The sequence below is a fragment of the Camelus dromedarius genome, chromosome 19, assembly GCF_036321535.1.
Source record: "Camelus dromedarius isolate mCamDro1 chromosome 19, mCamDro1.pat, whole genome shotgun sequence".
Taxonomy (NCBI): Eukaryota; Metazoa; Chordata; class Mammalia; order Artiodactyla; family Camelidae; genus Camelus; species Camelus dromedarius.
Window position 1 is genome coordinate 17,273,363 of NC_087454.1, and position 23,963 is coordinate 17,297,325.

At 36.8% G+C, this 23,963-nt stretch overlaps 1 protein-coding gene across 7 annotated transcripts; it reads right to left on the minus strand.

Annotated features, from left to right (window-relative positions):
- Positions 1-575: 575 nt before the first annotated feature.
- SLC17A3 (solute carrier family 17 member 3) lies at positions 576-23,694 on the minus strand. Of its 7 annotated transcripts, none has more exons than XM_064476256.1 (13): positions 23,613-23,694; positions 17,405-17,527; positions 13,837-13,982; positions 13,398-13,631; positions 13,229-13,316; positions 9,547-9,633; positions 5,854-5,972; positions 5,570-5,731; positions 5,160-5,289; positions 4,921-5,068; positions 4,519-4,609; positions 3,484-3,620; positions 576-3,401 (listed from the first exon to the last, which is right to left on the minus strand). In XM_064476256.1, exons 2-12 carry the CDS (start codon positions 17,493-17,495, stop codon positions 3,486-3,488), a joined length of 1,431 nt encoding a protein of 476 aa, XP_064332326.1. In that variant the 5' UTR covers positions 17,496-17,527; positions 23,613-23,694; the 3' UTR covers positions 576-3,401; positions 3,484-3,485. The 7 variants fall into 7 exon arrangements, with proteins under 7 accessions (XP_064332326.1, XP_010978448.1, XP_064332331.1 ...); XM_010980146.3 differs by having other exon boundaries at positions 13,837-14,048; XM_064476261.1 differs by lacking the exon at positions 13,837-13,982 and having other exon boundaries at positions 13,398-13,456.
- Positions 23,695-23,963: the final 269 nt, after the last annotated feature.

Consider the following 23,963-nt stretch of genomic DNA (forward strand, 5'->3'; position numbering starts at 1 on the left):
TCTAAAAATTAGGATACATTTATGTGATTTGGGTCAATAATGGATATAGTTTAATTACTGCTAGCTAATCTGGTATAGGAACAGCTTCCTGGGATTATTCTGTTATCCACAATGCCTACTCATGTGTGTAATGGAATATACAAATAATGAAAAGGAGTGCCTCAAATGAACAAATTGGAAATGGTTTTAAATTTCTTGTTGGTTTGACACCAAATATTGACATTCCAATGATAATACAAAACTCATAATAATAAGTCCTTCATTGGGATTCTCAGAAATATTTGAGCTTTATTGAATATAGTTCCCTGTGTTACACAGTAGAAATTTGCTGTTTATCTATTTTATATATAGTAGTATCTGCAAATCTTGAACTCGCAATTTATCCCTTCCCACACCCTTTCCCCCTGGTAACCATTAGTTTATTTTCTATGTCTGAGAGTCTGTTTCTGTTTTGTAAATAAGTTCATTTGAGTCTTTTTTTTTTTTTTAAAGATTCCACATATAAGTAATATCATATGGTATTTTTCTTCTCTTTCTGACTTACTTTATTTAGAATGATGATCTCCAAGTCCATCCAGGTTGCTGTAAATGATATTATTTTATTCATTTTTATGGCTGAGTAGTATTCCATTGTGCATATATACCACAACTTCTTTCTCTAGTCATCTGTCAATGAACATTTAGGTTGTTTCCATGTCTTGGCTATTGTAAATAGTGCTGCTATGAACATTGAAGTGCATGTATTTTTTCGAATTAGAGTTCCCTCTGGATATATGCTTAGGAGTGGGATTGCTGGATCTATTTTTTGAATACCACCTGTAAACTTCTGATCTTAATAAAATAGTTCAGTAGTTTTACCATTAAAAGCTCACTCCCTGTAGCATGTGAATTATACCTATTTAAAAATTCATGTTAAAATTACTATAAGAAAGATGTTGTACTAGAGGCCGTGTGTATGTCTGGTAATAAGTAGCTTGCATACAAAAAGTCATGAGAAGAGAGAACAGAATATATAGATTGAAGCAAGGGAATAGAATATAAGCCAACATCCATCATAAGTCAGCATGTCTATGCTCAAGTGGAGAGGCCAGGCAGCTAAATTCTTTACAGAGGACATTGGTCATGTCTGGCTGAATGATCCAAATTAAAGAATGCAGAAATGATAAAGTGAGCACATATGAAGAGCAGAAGGGGAAGACTCCCTTGCTGTGGATTAGAACAACCCTAAGACCTAGTTTCTGAGAAGAGACCTCCTTTATGAGTTTGAGTCAGACCCTGATGGCTGACCTACCCTTATATGGCCTCCCTCCTTTATGATTCTAAACTTTGATGGTGAAACAGCAACTAATGAAATGTGTGTGGCCAGAAGGGCCAGCTGGCTGACGGGGCAACCCCTGAGCTAATAAGGATCAGCAGGTGAAATTTATAACTCATGATAAATGGCCTTTGATACCGACCCAGCAGGATAAAACAATGAAGGGCTCAGGGCAACATCAACCATGTCTTTGAAGAACAACAGAAATATCAGTCTTGAGTAACATTTATATTAATTTATACAATGGAATTTGGGCTTCTGTAAAAGTCTAGTCCCTATCACAAATAGCATTTGAGGAAGCCATTTAACCTTCTGGCCCTTCAATCTCTTCCCTGTGAGGAAATGGACATAGTATTTCTTAATCCACAAGGTTGTAAAGGTTTAATAAAAGAACACATACAGTTTTTTCTTTGATACCTAGTAGGTATGCCTGATCCAAGTCAAATATACTTTTAGGGGCAGTTTAGGTTAGAGGTTACAGGCACACACTCTTGAGTCAGACTGCCTAAGAGTGAATCTCAGCTCTGTTGTTCACTGCTATGACCCAGGACAAGCTACTTAACAGTTCTGTCACTCTTAGTAAATGTCTACACTGCTATGACTCAAGAAAAATCAGTTCCTTTTTCTTGAAAAAGATCTCTCTCAGACAGATTGCTGCAAATACTGGCTTGTTCTAGAGACCAGCACACACCCACTTGTACCATTGTCTTCACACCCCCTCCTCTGGTTTAGTTAATTTGCTAGAGTTGCTTAGAGAACTCGGGAAACCAATTTACCTACTAGATTTTCAGTTTGTTACAAAGGACATTAAAGGTTACAAAGGAACAGCCAGATGAAAAGATACATACAGTGAGGTCCAGAAGGGTCCCAAATGCAAGCCCCATGGACTTCAGGGCCCAGCACATGGACATGTTCTGATTCAACAACTGGAAGCTCTGTGAACCCCTATTCTCTTGAGTTGTTATGGAGGTTTCATTACCTTCTGTACCCTTGCCCTAATTTTTTACTCAGAACTAGTATCCATCCCATCACCTGTATAAAGGTGATAAATAATAATAATTTGATGATAAATATAAATAATTTGATGGCGATAATCTCTGTTCTACACAGTAGAGATAACCCTGGGGAACAACCTAGAACATAGTTCTGGCCCCTCTGAACATGCCATGACCCACTGACACCTATAAATTATAATTTAAAGAAATACTGATCTGTTTCAAGTTTTAAGCTTTATATATGATTTAACTACTGAAATTAGTTGGTTCAGAAAGAGAAACATAGAAGACTCACACCAGATACTCTGAGGACAGTGTTAAGTGAGGCAATTTATACAGGATTGGGATGGTGGTAAGGAAACCACAAGATATTTTGGAGAATCCCAGAGCTTGCAATATAAAAGCCAAAAAAAGGTTTGAAATAAGGGAAGAGAGAAGTTACCAGATGTGTGGAGAGAGAGGGCTGTCTTCTAGGAGCTGTGAAATGTAGTGGGAGGATCAGCCACCATCACTCTCCACAGGGAGGATCCTTAGAGATAAACACTCCTTATCCTCATTATCCCACGTCCACTGAAAACCCAGCAGAAGCCAGTGGACAGGAAAAGGTGAGATGCAAACCACGTAGGTCAGCTTCCAGGGGCCTGGGCAGGACAGAGGAGAGTGGAGCACACAAAGGGAGGAACACATGGACAACATCCAGCCCAGCAAATATAAATTAATATTCATTTTTGCAAATAGGAGGAATCATTGCTCTAGTGAGATTACCATCCTTGATTAAGAATTTCAAAACATTGTTTCCTGTTTCAAGATCCAGAAACTGTGAATCTAGCCTATTAGCTCCTATACAGCAGCTCCTCTGAATCCATTGTTAATTCTACTGAAGATGACAACTTCATTCTTGGCTACAATTTTATTTGAATTTCCATTCATCTTGTATTTTCCTCAGAAAGAAATTTGAGTAAATAAAGAACTGATCTCAGATTTGAAAAGAGTTACAGCAAAGAAGGTTTTTTCTGTTGGTATTTTCATCACTGAAGCCTTCTTATCCATGAAATAAGGTGCCTAGTGATTTTCCATCCAAGGTGGAATAACTAAGAAAGAAAAATGATATAGAATTAAAAATTTAAACAGTTCTTCTCTGGTTATAACCATAGATGAAATTACTACCCTTACCTTCATAAACGAGTGAGTTTCCTTTCTTTAGCCCAATCCTGGACATCCGCTTCTCCAAATATAAGGTAGAAGATCAGTCCTAAAGCATTAATGGCAAATGACAAAGAGAAGGTATTTCTCCACCCTAATTCAGGGTCCTGGAGAGACAAAATTTCAAGTAAATATTACCCCTTTCATCCTTTTTTTTCTGTGAAACTCATATTATTTGTTTAGAAGACAATGTTCACTAGTGGGTTTTTGTGTAGAAATTTATTTCCTGAACACAGCTTAATAGTTGGATAGAAAATAGAACTTCAAAATGGATTCAGAATATTCTCAATAAAATGGACTTAGAGACCTTTACAATTAACCTCCAGAATTGCATTTGTCGCTATTTGTCAAAGTACCATAAATTTTCTCTTTTGCACAAATCATGACAACATAAATATGCTAATAATATTTCTTCTTGCAATGCAAGAAGAATCTTGCAAGAAGATTGCAGGCTTTGGAATTATAAGAATTCTGATTCTACATCCTTTTAGTGGAAAGACATATTCTAATAGATATTAATCATCTGCAAATGAGGGTAATGTTCCATTTTCATACCTGGTATGAGAATCAATAATTAAATGAGATTACTGCATATGAAATACCTATAATGACTACATGCATCAGACACTTACACATATTCACTTTCATTATCTCTTTGCTTTTGGATGGTTATGCAACTGAAAATTTCAAAGTGTTGCAGAAGACATAGCAAGTTGCTTCTATGCATGGATTCATCATCTTCTCACATGATGTCTACGTGGCTGTGTGATTTCAAAGACTGGATATTACCAGTGGATCACTAGTCAGTGCTTTAGTTCCAGAATGAGTAAAGATCAACGTCATGAAAGAAATTCTTCTATATTTTTCTTTGCCAAGTTGACCTTCATGACAAAATAACCCATGATTTAATTTTATTATCCAAAATGTGGAAACATTTTTTATGCTAATACCTTTAGGAATGGACTCAGCAGAGGGTTTTAAGAGTCCTTGACAAGCAAACTTTACCTGACTGAGGAGAAATCCACTAACAGTGGGTGCCAGGATAGCGGCTATCTGTGCAAATCCCCTCGAGACTCCCATGAGAAAACTGGAATGCCTGTGGGTGACAGGAATATTCCAGGCTAGATCCACAGATACTTTGCTGTATCCTTTAGTCCTGCTCTGCGTATGAATCCATCATATAGTAATTATGTCAAAAAGGACCTGAGCTGTGTGTGTTCACTGAGAGACACTAAGACAAGTCAATAATAGCCCTCCCCCTTCCACATACCTGAAAAAAATGGCCACAGGCTACCAGTGGTCCTTGCCCATGATTTATTATTTCACAAAATTTGGGGGCTCCTGGAAAGCTGCAGGCTAAATCTTTTTCAGAAAATGCGAAAAAGAGAGTGGAGGTTACAGTCCTACCTTGGAGCGAGATCTAAGGTGTTGATGTAGATCCCGGACTGACATAGTGGGCTTAGTCCACAGGCGAGCGTCAGAAGGCCCACTGTGATGATGTAACTGGAAGTGATGTAGGGCAGAATCACAAGGGCTGCTGAAGAGGGGAGAGTTCCTAGGGAATGAGGAATAGACAAATTAAACAAGATACATCTTTGGCTCCTGTATGCCTTGTGAATTATCAGACCCTTGGGCCCTGTTCTTACCTAGAACTGTGGCAATTTTCCTCACTGTAACAAGCCTAAAATTCTTGGTCAGAAGGAAATCTGCCAGTTGGCCTCCAAGGATACCAACAACCCAGGCGATGATAAAAGGAAGGGCAGACAGGAACCCACTCTGAGGGGGGAAGAATGAGTAAACCACCATAAATAAAGGTTGTGAGACCACACCTTGTATTGAAAAGTCACTAATAATCATACTGACAATTCTGAAATCATGCTTTCATAAGAGCATCAGTAGCCTCTTCCATCATACCCCCAGAAAAACTACTCCCATGACTGTTAGATGTTAGATTGTTTCTTGGTTAAAAAAGATAAAATTTTCTAGATAGAATGATTTGTGAAGGCAGAGTTATTTCCTGCAAACAGGAAAAAGGGTTGGAGGGAAATGTACTCACATCTCTGATATTAATATTGAACACAGAGCTGATGTAAGTTGGTGTATATATAACCATTATGTTAATTAACCATTGATGGCTGAAACAGCAAAACCCCATGGACCAGAGGGGTAGAGATCTGACCATAGCTTTGATGGGAAGAGGCTGCCTCGAAGAGCTGACCTGAAAACAAATTTACTGATCAGAATAGTGAGATCGGAGACATGCTCACACATTTTTAGGCACCCTGATAAATCCAGATGCTGACACAGATCTCTGGAGAAGGTTGGAGTTTTTATGTGTACCTGTTGGGCCAAGGAGGACATGATGTATTCTTTTTCTGTAGTGTTTATCCATGGATGAGTGACAGGGCCATCATAAACCAAAACAAACCAGAGAAGGCAGAAGACACAGCCAACACCTCCTGTAAGCAGAGGGCAAAATTGGTAACCTTCTGTGTGAATTTCTTTTACATTGGGACATTGTCTTTTATGGGTCCTGGGAAAGGCTCTTGCTCGTATCCCCTTTCCATTTCTCAGAAAAGTCACATGAATATCACAGCTTTCTAGAGTCCATTCCTTTACATTTCTTGATTATTTGTGTATGTGGAAATCACAGACCCTAGGAATGGCACTCAACTTAGTATCTCAACCTTCTTAATATTAGTAATGGGAAACTATTTTTCTCCTTGCAACACTTCTGACACCAAATGCATGGGTTTTTCACACTAAGAAATTCTCTAATTCTCTGTAGACACCAACCTGGTGTCCTACAATTTAGCTCAGTTCTAACACTAACTATCTGACATTAGCACAGACCCTACAGAGTAAGGGTTCAGACACACAGACTGCCTCCTTACTTACTACAAAGAGATTCCCACTACTCCTCTCATTTTGGTAATTCGCTGGCACAGCTCACAAAGCTCAGGGAAATATTTATTTGTGTTTATTGGTTTATTATAAAGGACACAGATGAACAGCCAGATGAAGAGATACATAGGGTGAGGTCTGGAAGTGTCCTAAGTGCAGGAACTTCTGACCCTGTGGAATTGGGGTGTGCTATCCTCCCAGCACGTGGTTGTGTTCACCAACCTGGGATCTCTCAGAACCCCATAGTTTAGGGATTTGTTATGGAGGCTACATCATCTAGGCATAATTGATTATTAACACAATCTGAAGCACCCTCTCCTTCTAGGAGGATGGAGGGTGGGGCTAAAGGTTCCAAGCTTCTAATCACGGCCTGATCTTTCTGGTGACCTCCATCATGAAGCTATCTGGGGGCCAACCAAGAGTCACCTCATTAGACAAAAGATGGTGCTATAACTCAGGAAATTCCAAGGGACTGTGAACTCTGCTTGGATGCTCCTGTCATCCCCACCACTCAGGAAATTATAAGGGTTTTAGGACCTCTGTGTCAGGAACTCATGGCAGAAATATGTATATGTGTGTATGTGTGTGTGTGTGTGTGTGTGTGTGTGTGTGTGTGTGTGTGTGTAGATAATTCTTATTATGTCACAATTAGCCATTTTAATAGGTATGCAGAGATACTTCGTTGTTTCTATCTGCATTTCCCTAATGACTAAGGATGTTAAGATGACCACCTTTTTGTGTGTTTATCTTCCCTCTCCCTATATTCTTTAGTGAGGTGTCTTTGCCCATTTTTTAAATTGGGTTTTTGTTTTGTTATCGAGTTTTGAGAATTATTTACACATTCTGGATAAAAGTCCTTATTATATATACGTTTTGCAAATATTTTCTCCCTGTCTCAACTTGTCTCTTTACTATCCTAATAGTGCCTTTTGAAGAGCAAAAGTTTTTAACTTCAATGAAATCCAATCTACCAATTTGTAATTTTATGGATCAAGCCTTTGGTGTCATATCTAAGAAATTTTTGCCTAACTGAAGAACAAAGATTCTCTCATATATTTTCTTCTAAAAGAATAATAATTCAGATCTTACAATTAGGTCCAAATTTCATTTTGAGTTTCTGTATAGAATGCAAGATATGAATCAAAAAAAAATTTTGAGCACCATCTGTTAAAAAGACTACCCTTTCTCCATTGAATTGTTTTGGCATCTTTGTCAAAAATCAATTTACCATTTATGTGTGAGTCTATATATAACTGTATTCTGTTTTGCTGATCTATTTGTCTATCTTTATGGCAATACCACAATGTCTAGATGACTGTAATTTTATAATACACCTTGACATCAAGCAGTGTTAATCTTCTAACTTTGGAAAAGTGGCTATTCTAGGATCTGCTTATTATTATGAAAATTTAGTTTTCAGTGAGTAAGTCTTTCATATCTTTTGTCAGATTTAGTGTGGTTACATGTTTTTGATACTATTGAAAATGGTACTGTTTGCTTTTATTTAAATTTCTGATTCTTTTAAACTTTATATGTCTAAAAATGTCCTTACTTGTCTTTGTTTTTGAAAACATTTTTCTTTGGCTCTAGAATTTTTGTTAACATTTTTTTTTTCTTTCTCCTTGCAGTATTTGAAGGATGTTGTTCCACTGCCTTCTTGCTTGCATTGCTTCTGATGGGAAAGCTGCAGTCATCATTATCTTTGCTCCTCTGTTTATAATATGTTTTAACTTGGGCTGCTTTTAAGATTTTATCTTTATCACTGATTTTGAGCCATTCGATTCTAGTACAACTTGGTACAGTTTTCTCCATGTTTCTTGTGCTTGAGATTCATTGATCTTTTTGGATCTGTGAGTTTGTAGTTTTCATCAAATTTGGAAAACCTTCAGCCATTATTTCTTCCAAGATTCCTTTCTGTTCTCCCATCCGACTCCTTTCCTTTGGGCACTAAACACCTTACTGATGTTCTCTTTTTACTATTATTTTTCTCTGGTTTTGTTCTGGATGGTTTCTATTATCGCTTTTAAGTTCATTAATTTTTTCTTTTGTTGTACCAACTGTCATTAATTCAATCCTTATATTGTAGTTTTATCTCTAGAAGTTTGATTTAGGGTCTTTAAAAATATATATTTTGCACATCTCTACTTAACTTTTGAACAAACAGAGTTGTGTTATAATATAGTTATAATAAGTATTCTTGTCTGCTAATTCTAACATTTGTGTCATTCTGGGTTGGTTTTGATTGATTGGTTATTCTTATTACTATGGATTGTGTTTTTCTGCCTTTGTCCATGTCTGGCAACCTTTGTTTGGAGCCAGACATGAATTATACCTTCTTGGGTGCTGAATATTTTTGTATTCCTATAAATAATTTGAGCTTTGTTTTGGGATACAGTTAAATTACATGGAAACACTTTGTTCCTTTTAGGTCTGGCCATTATCATTTGTCAGAGGGATCCACAATACCACTTCTCCTAGAACTAATTATGTCTCACTACTGAGGAAAGGCATTAATGAATATTCTGCCCAGTGACCCAAGAATTATAAATTTTTCCAGTCTGTCTTGTGGGAATAGGCTCTACCCCTGATTCTCTTTAAGTCCTGGACACTGTTCTTTAATCTTTTCCAATGACTTTCCCCACCTGGCCTCAGATGATGTCTTTACACACATACCCTGATCAGTGCTCTGCTGATAAAGGGGGACTCTGCAGATAACCAGGGTTTTCTCTGTGTGCAGTTGTCTCCTGTTAAGTATCTTTCCTATGAACTCTACCTGCCTTACTCTTTCGGGGCTCTTAGCTCTGTCTCCTCAACTCTGTTTCTTCCATCTCTCACAAACTGCTGCTCTGCAAGTCTGTCCTCTACTGCCTGCTGAGGCAGCAGATTTTGCCCCATCACTTTGTGTTAATAATACACCATGGCAGGTTAACAGCCATGGTTAATGGGCAGGAGGACTTCAAAATTCTGTGATGGTGTAGATTAATTGTTCTCTACTATTATATTAAGACATTTTGTTTTTCTAGGATCCTTCTGTCTTGACTCATTTCCTCCAGAAAAGTACACACAAGTAGAAACTCAGAAGAATCTCCCTGAATATGAAAACCTGGGAATGGGGACACAGCAGATTACCAAAGACATAGAAGACAAAAGGCCACCCGAGGGTTTGACTGATGAGGCCGCCCAGGAGGATGGCAATGAAACTTCCCAGCAGAATTCCTGCAAAGAGAGAGTAAGCTGTGGACTGCCACGTGGTAGTACGTATTACAGAGCAGTATCATCATCAAGAGATGGACATATTGGAAGACGTGAACTTCAAATTTATGACTGAGTTCAAATGTTCTCCTGAGGGCTCATTTTCCTGGCAGTTCCCTAGTAACATCACAGATGACAATCATGCTTCCTTTCATACTACTTTAATTTTTAATTACACAATTCATATAACATATGCTTATTGTAAATTACCACAAAGAACCAAAGTTCCCCTCACATGCCCCCACCCAGTCCATTCCCACCCTTCTCTCTAATGTTAACCATTAGCAGTAAGGTTTATATGATACATAATTGCACACCCTTTCACCTCTGCAGACATACATAACTTATATCTGTACAAACATGTATCTCTTTGTAAATGCATTTATGTAATATGTAGACAGAAAACTAGATAGATTTGTCTATTAGATTTGTCTATTAATGTTCTAATAACAGTTGTCATTTCCATGGCTCTACAGAGCATTCTCATATATATGGAATGTGGGGCACATTTCCTTTTTACAACTTCTTCAAAACTAGGTTATTATGTTTTTTATTTTCCAGCTGAACATTAGTATCAACCAACCTGTCAAATTTTGCATATATGTATGTGAGTTTATTATTCATTTTAAATAAACAAGACCATAATATACCTTTTGTCCTGTGTCATTTACATTTTATTTAACAATTGGTCTTGTAAATATTTCCATGTCACTGTGTATACTACCTATACATTGTTTTTTGTTATTGTTATTTCTGACCATAAACTTAATTATCACTTCTGAATATAAACATAATTTTTGTCTGTACAATAAAATATCAGAAGTAGACTTGCCAAATCAAAGACTATGCATTTTTTTTCTTTTTAAAAAATTTTTATTTGAAGTGTAGTTGATTCACAATATTAGTTTCAGGTGTACAGCCAAGTGATTCAGTTATACATATACATACATATATATTTTCTTTTCAGATTCTTCCCCATTGTACATTATTACAAGAAATTGAATATAATTCCCTGTGCTGTACATTAGGTCTTTGTTGTTTACCTATTTTATATACAGTAATGTGTAAATACTGTGCATTTTTTATTTTGACAGATACTGCCAAAGCATCCTGCTAAAAGTCCATACCAAATTAAACTGCCAACAAAGATTGCTTTTTCCTCATTTCTTGACAACACCGGACATCCTCAAAGCTTCTAAATACAGTTTTCCAAATATAAATGCAAAAGAGTATATCATTATTTTCTTTCTATAGTAAAGTTGAATTTTTTTGTGTTTGTTATTTTTATTTCCTCTGTGAACTGTCTATAATCTTTTTGTTTGTTTCTTTCACTTGTTTAACTTTTCCTTAATTTATAGAACCTTTGTATATTTTGAATAATAATCCTCTATCTGGCATGCTGGCTGCAGTTCTATTCTCCCGCCCTTAAATTTTGGTGTATGGTGTGTTTTGTAATCCAGCAGTTGTAAGTTTTCATGCTGTCAGATCCATGAGTTTTCTCTGTAATAATTTCTAGATATACTCCTTTGCCTAAAAGAGCTTTCCCAATCTACAGTTTAAAAAGAATTTATGTTTTCCTTCTTGTTTAAACATGCCCTTTATTGAAGCATCTTACCTGTGTTGTCTCATTTGAGTACCAGTATCCAAATTTACAATTGAGGAAATAGAAACATGGAAAAGTTAATTAATGAGCCCAAGGTCACACAGCTAATAACAGGGAAAGGCATTTGAAATGAGGCTGCTTGACTCCAGGACACAAATCAATGAAGATGGAAATCAGTACCTCTTTCCACCACTGAGACCACCAAATCTGCATCTGTTTCTCTGTACTCTCTGCCTTTACTCCAATTATAATGGGGGACAGGTTCCTGCAACCATTCAACATCAAGTCCCCCTCTTGTCCTCTGGACCACATCTCTAGTATGAACTCTCACTTCTGCATCCTCCCTTACTTCCTCAACCCTGTGATCTTCCCCATCCACTTGTAAACCTAGCTTCATATAGCCTATATTCAAAACAAAGCACAACACAACACAACAAAACAAAACTTTCCACCTCTTCCAAACTCCGTCCACGCGTTTTGCCATTTCTTTGCTTATCTTCAGGACAAAACTTCTCAAACAGCCATACTTACTGCTTCTACTTCCTTCCCTTCCATTCTTGCCTCAGCCAACTCCAAACACCCCCACCCCCTGCCATGGCTCTTCTCAAGGCCTTTAATGACTTCCAGCTTGTCAAACCCATGGCCACTTGTTCAACCCTAGCAGGTGGTGTAGCTGACCTTCCATCTCTGATTGAATGTTGTCTAATGGCCTTGGAGGAAGCTTCTGCTGGCCTGTCCTCCGCCCTTGGAGGGCAGCAGGGCTATTTTCTTGGTTTTCCTCTCTTTTTCCTCAATGTTCTTTCTCTGGGTGTTCAGACCCATATACTGAGAAATTTCAGGATGTCTTGTTATCTTTCATATTCCTCCTGAATTCCAGACTATAATCTCTACTCAGATGCCTTGTAGTTCATAGCTAAACTTGATTTATGCACATTGTAAGTCACTTAATCCTCTAACATGTCTATCTGTGTGTGTGAGAGCTGTATCATATATGTATATGTATACCTAAAGCGTATGTTGTTTTCTTTTTAATTTTTTGAACTTTATAAAAATGATATCTTCCTGGATGTTCTCTTCTAAGATATTGTAATATGTGCTTGCTACATTATTTGGGAATATTTATTTCTGCTATAGAAGATGAATAAATTCATCTTATAAGACATAGGCAAATATCATAAGATATGTTAGGTATGAACAATGATTAAGTCATCAGCAATGAGACAAAGAGACAGGATTTATAAACTATGTTAGTTAAAGATAAGTAATTTACCAAGAATAACCCACTTCAAGTCATTAAATGCAGAGTTGGGAAAAGATGTGAACAATCAGATTTTGCCAGCTCCAGAATTTCACTGATTGAGTACCTCATATGCCCCTTGAATGTTCAGTCTCATATTTATAATTATTGTCTAATATTATGTGTTTCTTGGTCTTTCTATCTTTTTCTATCTATATTCAAAGACAAACATGTTATTCTTGGTAAATTAAGTTCTTTAATTAAGTTCTAAGGACAGCTGAGAGCAATTCTAAAGAAGATTAAGTTGGATCCATACCTTACACTGAATACTAGTATAAACTCCAATACGTCAGAAATTTCAAAATAAAAAATGAAACCATTCCTATTCAATGAAAGTCATGGTTGGATGCCTTTATGACCTTTCCAACTATGACTCAAAAATCCAGAAGTCATAAAAGAAAAGAGTGATCAATTTGACTACATAAAATATGTATCTTTAAAAAATGGCAAAAATCATTATGAGCAAGGTCAACTCACAAATGACAAACTGAGGGGGAAAAATGAAAGTTATGTCACAGACAAATGGCCCATCTCCCTAATTTATAAATACTTGATCAACACTGAGCACAAGACAAAGAACCTCTCAGTAAAGAAACTGCCAAAGAACTCAGTGAAGGATGTTGGATTGTGGTGCCCCCATTTCAGCCCCCCGTTTTTACCTGATAAAGCAATGCTGCAGAGTCGGCTTCGTTCATGTGGTGGACTCCAACTTTCCCAGAGTGCAAACTGACCCCCGAGTCCTGATCCCTGAAAGAAAAATAGAGTTTTTGATATGTGGTCCCATATAGAAAGTCATACCCAGCTCATATTTTTAAACTATCTGGGTACCTGGCTCAGGCCCTGAAGTATTCGAGTTGCAATGAGGAAAGTGAGTCCAAGGTCAGTTGCTAGAGGCGTGAAGAGAATCAGAAGTGAGGATCCAAGCAAGGAAACACCAACCACTCGCTTTGTTCCTACTCTTCCGGCCAGGTATCCACTGGGAGCCAGGGTCAGGATCATGCCGTAACTGATGGCACTAAAGATGATGCCCTGAATGTGAGGGCTCCAATTGTACACAGGGGCCTTAGAGAAACAGACAATGCTTTGGAAAGCCATTTATAGGAAGGCTCATTTGTAACTTAAGAAACCTCTTTAGATCTTTCGCTTGCTTTCAAATCACGATTTCCTCAGTTAAAACTTTTCAACATATACACTCTAGAAAAATAAACATCTAAACAAACAACAAATGGCAAAAACAAGAACACAACTTAAACCTTGAATTGCTTACCCATGCAGTAGGACTCTTTGGGGAATTTTGGGGATCACCAGATGAATCAAAAGGCAGCCCCTCAGTGGAGCCATTAAACTGGAACTGATGGCTTGTGCTGTTGACCATGGCTACCATGGTGATGTTCATGATAATACCTTGTGCCGCTATAACAAAATTGCAGAGGTGTGCAATGAAGGCTATTCCATAGCGAGTGGAACATAAGGTTGGAACTGGAAATATTATGACATTGTATTAGTGCCTACCTTATTGAACCGTCATTTACTTTTTGCAAGTTATAATACTGAGAGGTACCACCTGATGATTTAAATGGCACTTCTGTTGGGTTTGGGAACAAAAGATCACAAAAGGTGGAAATCACTGAGTTGAATCAAAGAGTGTTTTATTCTACAGCTTTATAGACCCTGACTTGCTCTGTTCTTGCAATTTTGTCTCTTCCATTCCTAGGTTATTACATTCTATTGTTGATGAAATTTCTTACATTTACATGAAGATGTAGAGATACAGAACATCTATATTAAAAGTAAATATATACATATAAGTAAAAATATGTATACATGTACATATTTAAATACATAGTTTATATCATATGTACTATATCATACATACATATATACATATATAATATAAATTTTAAACATTGAAGGAGTAGATTTACTATTCTTCTCATATGTCTTTAGTCATTGAGAATAAACTTTCACTTAAATTTTCAAATTAAACCTCTATAAAGATTCTCATTAGAGAAAAACTGAGACCCACAGACTATGGAGAAATACAGTGAAAAAATAGCAGAAAAAGAAATGAGCACAAAATTAAAATAATATGTTTTTGTACATATTTTTTGATAGTTATTGCCGGGAAGAAAGTATTGCAATAATCCAGAAGAGAGGTGAAGAATCGTGGACTCTGGTGGTAGCAGAACGTAGAAGAATGAAAATGTGATAAGATCCCAGACAGATCTCAGTATGGGAGTGACTAAATCTTGATTTCATTTTTACAGATGGTAGGGGAGTAGCATTGAAGGCTTCCTTGTTCTAAACAACTAGAAGAATGGAGCTGCTGTTTGCTGAGGGAGTTCCGTGGAAAAGACCAGGTTTGGGGGCAGTGGAGTGATAAAGAGCTTAGTACTGGACAGTTAAGACAAAAATGCCTTTTAAACAGCCAAGAGAAGATGTTGAGAATGCTGTTGGATATACAAACACCTCTAGAGTTTAGAAGAGAAGTAGAGGTTGAGGTATAACATTGGGAGTTAATAACCCACAGATGATGCTCGAAACCATGATATTTGGGAAATGAGAATAAATAGAGAATTAACAGCTGTTTACTACCCTGCTTCCCATCTCCTGTTCACTGGAGACCTGGGATGGAGGACTGCCCTTCCCCTGGCTCATTGCATGCTCATTCCCCCCTAATCCTCCCCTCTTTTCTGGGAGTCTGTAAGTAACAAATCTTGTGACTTTACTTCCTTTGTGTGAGTGTATTGGAAGTGTGCCTTCAGTCAAAATGACTCTGGGGTTTTCATGTCCTCAGAGTGGGAACTTGGATGCTGAGGGAGCTACATGCCGATCCCCTGTAGGTGGCTTGTGCCTCTCTTTCGGCAGGTCATAATCTGCTTATTCATAATTTAATAACTAGCCATGGGCCCCCCAACACAGTGGGTTCTTCCTCAGTCTAGACTCCAGATGAGATTGCAACCTGGCCAACTTCTCAACTGCAGCCTTGTGAAATGCAGGGAGAAGAATCAGCTAAGCCAAGCCATTCCTGGAACTCTGACCCACAGAGACTATGACATAATAAATGTGTGTTATTTTAGGCCACTAAGTTTGTGGTAATATGTCTGCAGGAATAGAAAATGAATACAGTTGGCTAAAAATAATAAGGATCAGTTAAATGTATTAAGACTACAAGAATTTTTTTCAGAGGGAAGGGCAAGCATTGAGAGATACTTGCTTTACAAAGCATTGAAATCAGTCATGAGGGTAAAATGGTAAGACATCATTGTATTGAAAAAAAGAATAAGCAAAAAAAAAAAAAATCCAAGGAACAATAGAAAAACACCCACAAAAATCATACAGTGAGTAAAGGATGTTGTGGCTAATGAAGGAAGGTAAAATTATATAATAAGTGGTGTTGAGGTAAGGAGTTAAAATATATGAAAAATAATGTTGGAGTTGTATGTCATGTTTTAAATCAAAATAAAGTCAATACATAATAAAATAATACAGCATTTTGTCAAACTGAGGTTGTCATTGATTTAGGATGCATCATTTTTTGCTCCACTAAAAATCAATTGATCAACTAATCAACAAATCAAACTTAATAGATCTAAAACTAAACTTTTAGGTTCCCTCTCCAAGTCTTGCTTCACCCAGATTCCTTCCCAACTCAGCTGATATAAATTCCATCCTTCCAAATACTTTGCGATTTATCCTGATTTCTTTCTTTCACAGCCTGCATCCAATCTATGTAGAACATCCTGTTGTCTTTACATTCGAAACGTATGTAGAATTCAATCACTTCTTGCCAGGGCCACTGTTATCTTTTGGCTTAAAGCTTCTTCCATGTGGTTCTAGCTACGAACATCTCTTCCCTGAGTTTTTGCAATAGCTTTCAACTTGACTTTCTGTTCCCATCTACTCTCAGCACAGCATTTGGAATGCTCTAATCATACTATAAATTTGATTACCCCTTTTCTGCTCAAAATTCTCTGTGGCCTCACTTTTGTTCAGATTAAAAACTAAGGCCTCTACAGTGGCTGATGGAAATGAAATACTTATAACTATTGCTTCAAATTTTTATTTTTCTTAGGAAAAAGCCCTGAGGAAGTGATAATTCCAACTGTAGACAGGTGTTATGCTAAAGGATATCATGATATATATATGTTATATCTATCTATCTATATCTGTCTATTAACCGATCTATCTAAATGATAGGTAGGTAAAAAAACATAACTCCACAATTGAAATAGTCAGCCACAGGAGGATTTTTCAAATAAATAATACTTTACCTATTGGATATATTGAAATAATAACATGTATTCTTTAAGAATCATGATTGTGAGCATTATAAAGCAAATGGAAAAGAATGTGTGGTCCAATTTTTAAAATACATCATATGTACAGTACAGGATTACATAAAATATCCATATAAGGGAAAGCAATAAAAACAAATTACAGTGGATGAATTAAGCTTATTAAGATCTTGATGTCTTGATTTTTCAAAGTTTCTGTAATTAAGTTTTTGTACTTGACCTAAGAAACTCAATTATGTTCACAATATTACACGCAGTAGAAAGCAAAATACACAATGCCATATGTAGATTATTTGGAGCAATTATCAAGACTGTAAATGCATATGGACTAAGATTAGATGGTAATCATTAAAAATAAAATACTTTTTTAGAATAGTGATATTTGTTTCCTTCATGTATTTGCAAATGTACATTAATAGTACTTGGTTTTTAAAAAGAATTAAACAATTTAAAAGATATAAATTCATTTCTTTGTATTAAGACATTGTAAAAATCCACCATAAAATCCTAAAACCAAGTAGTCGAGGTTGAGTTTACCTTTCCTGGGACTGAGTTTCTCATCCACTTGCGTATCTTGGGAGTATTTACTCTTATCTTCTGTGGGACTCAGCTCTGTCATGGTGGCCATGGCGTTCTTCTCTCCTGATGACTATTTTTCACCTGTCAGAGCGATATGTAATCCAAGGTGTCAGCCACGAGAAGAGACTCCTTTGAAACATTTAAAAGTCGGCAACAGGCAAACATGAGCTGGGCCATTCCATCTGGACGTGGTATAAGGAAGATCATTACCCACTCCTGGCTCAATACAGCAGGTGTACTGTGCCTAGGGTTTGGAAATGTTTATTATTTAGGATCTAGAGTGCTGTGTGCCAATTTAAGAGCACTGGATTTGGAGCAAGGCATTTCTAAATTCAAATCCAGGCCTGTGATTTACCTAACATGCCAAGTGCTACCAGCAGCAAATTTGTGTGCCTCCGTTTCCCATCTGTTGTTAATAATAACAGTAACAACAGCAGCAGCAGCAGCAGCAGCAGCAGCAGCAGCAGCACCTCCATCAATTGTTTGTAAGGATTCGATAGACCGCGCATGCCTGGTGCCCAGCAGTGGTTGCTGTCTAGTTTATTGCCGTTGTTGTTGGAGCTACAACAGCTCTACTCCTCTGGCATCCTCTCCTGCACCTAAGAATCTGGCTTCTTGCATCCATGATGACTCCCATACTGCTTCCCACCTGACCCACTCTGTGTGCTGCTGATATATGCGTCATCAATAATTGGGGGCCAAATTTGCATAATGAGATGATACAATTTTTATTGGATAATTTTGACATGTAACATTGTAAAAATTTAAGGTGTATGTTGTGTTACTTTGATACATTTATACATTGTAAACTGGTTGCCCTTGTAATAATATTTATCACATTACACACTTATAGCACAGTATTACTGCCTATGTTCAATAAACTGTACAGTTAATCTTTATGGCTATTTTAGTGCTTGTTATAAATTTGTACTCTTAAACACTATCAACCTTATCTCCCATCCCCTGGTAACCACTGTTTTACTGTTTTTTTTTTTAATATGTTTGATTTATGATTCCACATATATGATTCCACATGTATTTTATAACTCATGTAAGATTCCACATATAAGTGATATTATACTGTATTTGTCTTTCTCTGGCTTATCTCACTTGGCATCATGTACTCAATGTCCATCTATGTTGTTACAAATGGCAGGATATCCTTTTTACTCACAGCTGAATAATATGCTATGGTGTATATATACCACAAGATGATACAATTCTAATCCCATATCATTTTTGGCCACAAGTTAATGATATGTCTACAGAAGTCTAGAAACAACTAACATGGAGATCTAGACCTTTTTGCTTATAAGAGAACTAAAAAAAAACTTTCCTACATACAATATTATGGTCTTTAATACCCAAGGGCCTTTTTGTGTGGTGCTGTGTATAGAATTACAATTTTTGTATTATGTTTAGTGATCAGTTTATTAAATTTATAAATCTCTTAAAGGAAAAATTGAAATGATATATATAATCCAGCAGGGAAAATGGAGGTAAAACTGGATGATCAAATGTCATCCCTTAGCAGTTGGGTCAAAGTTCAGAAATAATGCCTACATGTTGAAATATACCCCATTTTAGCAGCCAAGGATGGAGGCTTAATATTTTGAGTGCCCTGAACTATTAATGTTGGAACAAGTTCTCAGTTTTCCATTCCATGTATTCTTTGATGAGGGCTACATGACATCTGAGAGTTGTCTCATCCAAGAAATTAAGTAATTTCTGGATGAAAGGGTGGTTAGCTTTTTGTAGAAGAAGGATGTATGGAGGGCCTAAAAAGAGAAATAAGGCAACCAGGCAGAATTCCTCAGGGATATTTCATTATATCAGAGGTGAAAATTATATAAACAGATGAAGGCACAGCAGAACCTGAACTGAGACAGGAAAACAAGAGAGAACCCCAACAGACCCCTTCACAGAGAAGAGTATAGGATAAAGCAGTGGGGTTGTGGAGTCAACTCACATAGGCCCACAAAAGCAGATTCAAAACTTCTAGGAATTTTGCAAGTTGGTTGTTAAAAATAGTCATTATTATCAAATTATGCAAATTTAGAATTAAATAAATTATACTTTTAAAAGGTAAGAATTATTGAAAGCTCACTTCATTATTATTTCAATGTCTTTTACTGTCAGTTATGTTCTTGAAATCACTTATGTCTCTTGCATGTATATGGTGGGAATACCAAATAAAGGCATATATCTCTTCTTAACTCTGAATTCAGTGATGTCATGTTGGTAGCTTGAAATTGGGCATGATAGGGGTTTTTATACCCCATAAAATGGTAGATGCCACAAATTTTGTATTGATTTATTGAATTCCTGGACTTAATAAATTTATCAAACAATATTGTTAGATTTATACTTGTTGAGTGACTTCATTGCTTAACTGGAAATTAATCAAACATTTATTTATAGTCTGATTTTTTGGCACTATTGTTGGGATAGAATTATAACAGCTTAGTGGATTCTGCAAGAAATAAAAAATTATACTTGAAGTTATAGATGTGACTGGAAAACAGAGTAAATATTTTAGCTTAAAATATGTTATTAAAAATAATATAAAAATATTAGTATCCCTCAAGTGGTATTGTGAATTTTACTAACATGATGTTAATTTGGACAACTTATGCATTTTGTAGATAGTAATGTAGAATCAATGTTCCAATCTCTGCAATTATATAAAAAACTAAAAAAGAAAAAAGAACTATTATAATTCATAGTGCTGAAGTTGAAAGTGATTTCAGTTAATGAATATAATTTGTATGAGAGTGAGAGATAGTTCAACCGCAGATCATCTATGAGATTTAATGATAATAAATATATTGGGAAGAACTGGCTGATTGGGATGCAATTCCATTCGTCAAACTATGGCTGAATTTCGACCAAGTTGCCTAAAGACACAAGAGTTTAACAAAAATAAATGAAAATTGTAAACCTTAAATATGTAGAATTTCTATTTTTTTAATTATACCCCAAACCCCCATAAACCTGATAAAAAAGGACAGTATTCCATGGGAATCAATTGGCTATATGGAACTTATAATAAACATATTGTATATTTTATTATTATTTATAAATTGTGTGCCCCAGATCTTTTATATTGGTAGAATTTATAATAAACCTAAATGTATGAGTGCATGCATTCTTTTTCCCTGGAAAGCCAGTTGTGAAATATTCACCAGCAAACCTCAGGGTAAGGAGACCCATCAAACATCTTCCCCGTGGGCTTCTGCCTTTGATGCAATCATCTACTGATGAGTCCATGTTTTTCATTTTGCCACCAGCATGAAAAATTTTTCCTACTGGATTTTCTATCATTTGAAACCCCAGTTCCAGGAATTCCAGAGAGATAGCCAATTTACAAGGAAGTGTTCCCCCCACCCCACCTCAGGAAGCAAAGAGACAGTTTCCATGCTGAAAAAAAAATCAAATATGAAATCTGTCAGGCTCCTGGGGTCAATATTCATTCCAATTTTGTATTCTACCATAAGATGCTCTGTAAAAATATCAGGAGATTTATTAGGCCCTCTAACTTCCTGTAGAGGTGGTGGTTCTCACTGAAAAGAACAATAAGGAGAGGTTCCATCCTGTCACAAGTACCACAATTAAAGTACAAGTGTCATTCAATTCCACTGACCCGTGGCTCCTGGACCAGGTGCAGGAGACAAGGATCCTTATATGTACTTGTAGCTTACTAGCATCACAAGGACTGGTGCTATCTGATCTGCATAATACTACACTCCTCTGGCTTATGAAGGACCATCTTGATTTTTATTACTGTTTTATTACCGTTGATCAGGTTCCTGTGTACCTGGAAGCATTCTTCAAACTACTCTGATTTCATGTCCTACAACTTCCTTTCTAGTGGCTTCTTTCAAATATACTCTGCACAAGATATTTTCTGGGACACCATAAGAACCGTGTGCTTGAATCTCATGAATTGAAGTTTGACAGTGATATTCTATCCAGAGAAACTTTGCACATGATGCCATGATTATTTTACAGACAAGCAAAAGCATGTAGCAATCCTAGGGTGATCTAGAAATTAAGATTATTTTATTCTCTACTTGTATGCTTTCACTACTTAACAGCTGGCCCCTGAAGAGAAAGAAAACTCTTGTCACCTGAGTTTGAGGCTGAATTCCATTGGATGAAAACATTCCATATTCCCGGTTTACCACAACTTCCCCTGTTCTTAAATGTGTGCCTCTGGCTGATCCTTGTGACCTTTCGACCAACGCAGGACTCAGTTCTTGAGCCCTCCATCTCTGAGTCTACTTTTAGGATGGTAGTTCCAGTAATGTTCCTTTATTATATGGAGGATATTTGTCCATTTTCAAGTTGCTTTCAAGTCTTATTAAACATGAGGTAGAATCTCAGTATTTATTAACAGTGGGCTCAGAATATCAGCTTTGACAGAAGCAGATACTTAAATAATAACTTGAGTAAAGTAATTACAAGTACTTCCAGTTTTTGATTATCTTGATTCCAGACAAACAGGTGCACCTTGTCTTGGAAACCTGAGTGCTCAGTCCCAGCAGATGTGACCATATATGTGGAGACCATAATCCTAGGAGATTTTAAAAGCATTCACTCACACAGCTAAACAGGTGGTTGGGCAAAGGGAATAGGAATCCACATAAGGGAAAATTCTGAGAACATATGGCTGTCAAGGGAGCATCTGAATTCCAGGAAAGCTTGGAGGCCTCAAGAAAGATTTATGGCTGGATGCCCCGATAGTGAGGTTGCCAGGGTGATACAATTCCACTTTGGCTAGCCTCCAAGCCCTAGGGCTATACAAAAATAAAACCCCATATATATGTAATTATATGTTAGGTATGTTTTATATTATGTATCGTATGTGTATGTACATGTATACACACTCCTACATTGTTGGTTGAAATGTAGTTTGGTGCAGCAATTATGGAAAACAGTACAGACATTCCTTCAAAACCTGAAAGTAGACTTACCCTATGACCCAGCAATCCCACTCCCAGGCATGTATTCGGAGGGAACTCTAATTTGAAAAGATGCATGCACTCCAATGTTCACAGCAGCACTATTTACAATAGCCAAGACATGGAAGCAACCTAAATGTCCATCAATAGATGACTGGATAGAGGGGCGGAGGGTGGGAAGGGATAGACTGGGATTTCAAAATTGTAGAATAGATAAACAAGATTATACTGTATAGCACAGGAAAATATACACAAAGTCTTATGGTAGCTCACAGAGAAAAAATGTGACAATATGTGTGTACATGTCCATGTATGACTGAAAAATTGTGCTGAACACTGGAATTTGACACAACATTGTAAAGTGATTATAAATCAATAAAAAATGTTTTAAAAAACTGCGCATTTTAATTTATAAAAAATAGATGACTGGATAAAGAAGCTGTGGTATATCTATACAATGTAATACTACTCAGCCATAAAAAGAATAAAATAATACCATTTGCAGCAAGATGGATGGACCTAGAGATCATCATACTAAGTGAAGTAAGTCAGAAAGAGAAAGAAAAATATCATATAATGTCACATATGAGGAATCTAAAAACAAAGACACAAATGAACTTGATTATAAAACAGAGACAGACTCACAGACATGGAGAACAAACTTATGGTTATGGGGCTGGTGAGGGATAAATTGGGAGTTCAGGATTTGTAGATACTAACTATTATATATAAAATAGATAAACAACAAGGTTCTACTGTATAGCACAGAAACTCTATTCAATACCTTGTAATGGCCTATAATGAAAAAGAATATGGAAAGAATATAAATGAGTCACTATGCTGTACACTGGATATTAACACAACATTCTAAATCGACTATACTTCAATAGAAAGTTTTTTTTTTTTACTCCCCAAAACTCAGCCTTTAAACGTCTCACTAGAGTGACTATTTCTAAGAAATGTCACGCACAGTTGGCATTTTCTCAGTTTATGGGTGATCGGGCACACAAAACCACCTTCCCACTCCCTCCTCCCTTCTCTTTGCCTTGCTAAGGAGATATGGGTTTTTACATTTTCACTCAAAATTTTTTAAATCAATGTGAGAAAACCTATGACTTGGAGGGTATACAAAAATTGTCAGTTGTTACACAGAAAGGACCCTTGAGAGATCTTTCGCAGCAACACCAAGAGAAACGACTTACCGACTTAGAGTCTGAGGACGGACTTCAACTTAGAACCTGCTCGTCCTTCCTACTCTCTCCCTCTGCAGTCTTGCCAGCAGGCAGCTGAGGATTCTTTGGCATCCTGGGGCTGGAATTGCTAACCATTAATGAGATTCACCAAACTAGAAGTTGAATGAGAAGGCTTCTTGCCAAGTGAACTTTAGGGAAGTTTTTGGAAAAATGTGCCTTGAGTACTCAGAATCTGAACCCCTTCTCCGGTTCTACCTGCCTCTCTGCCAACATGAGAGTCTCGACTTTTCCCCTCAGGTGTATCTCCTAGAAACCTCAGCTATGTTCTCTAATTCAGACATCTGCGTGTGATTCTTGCTT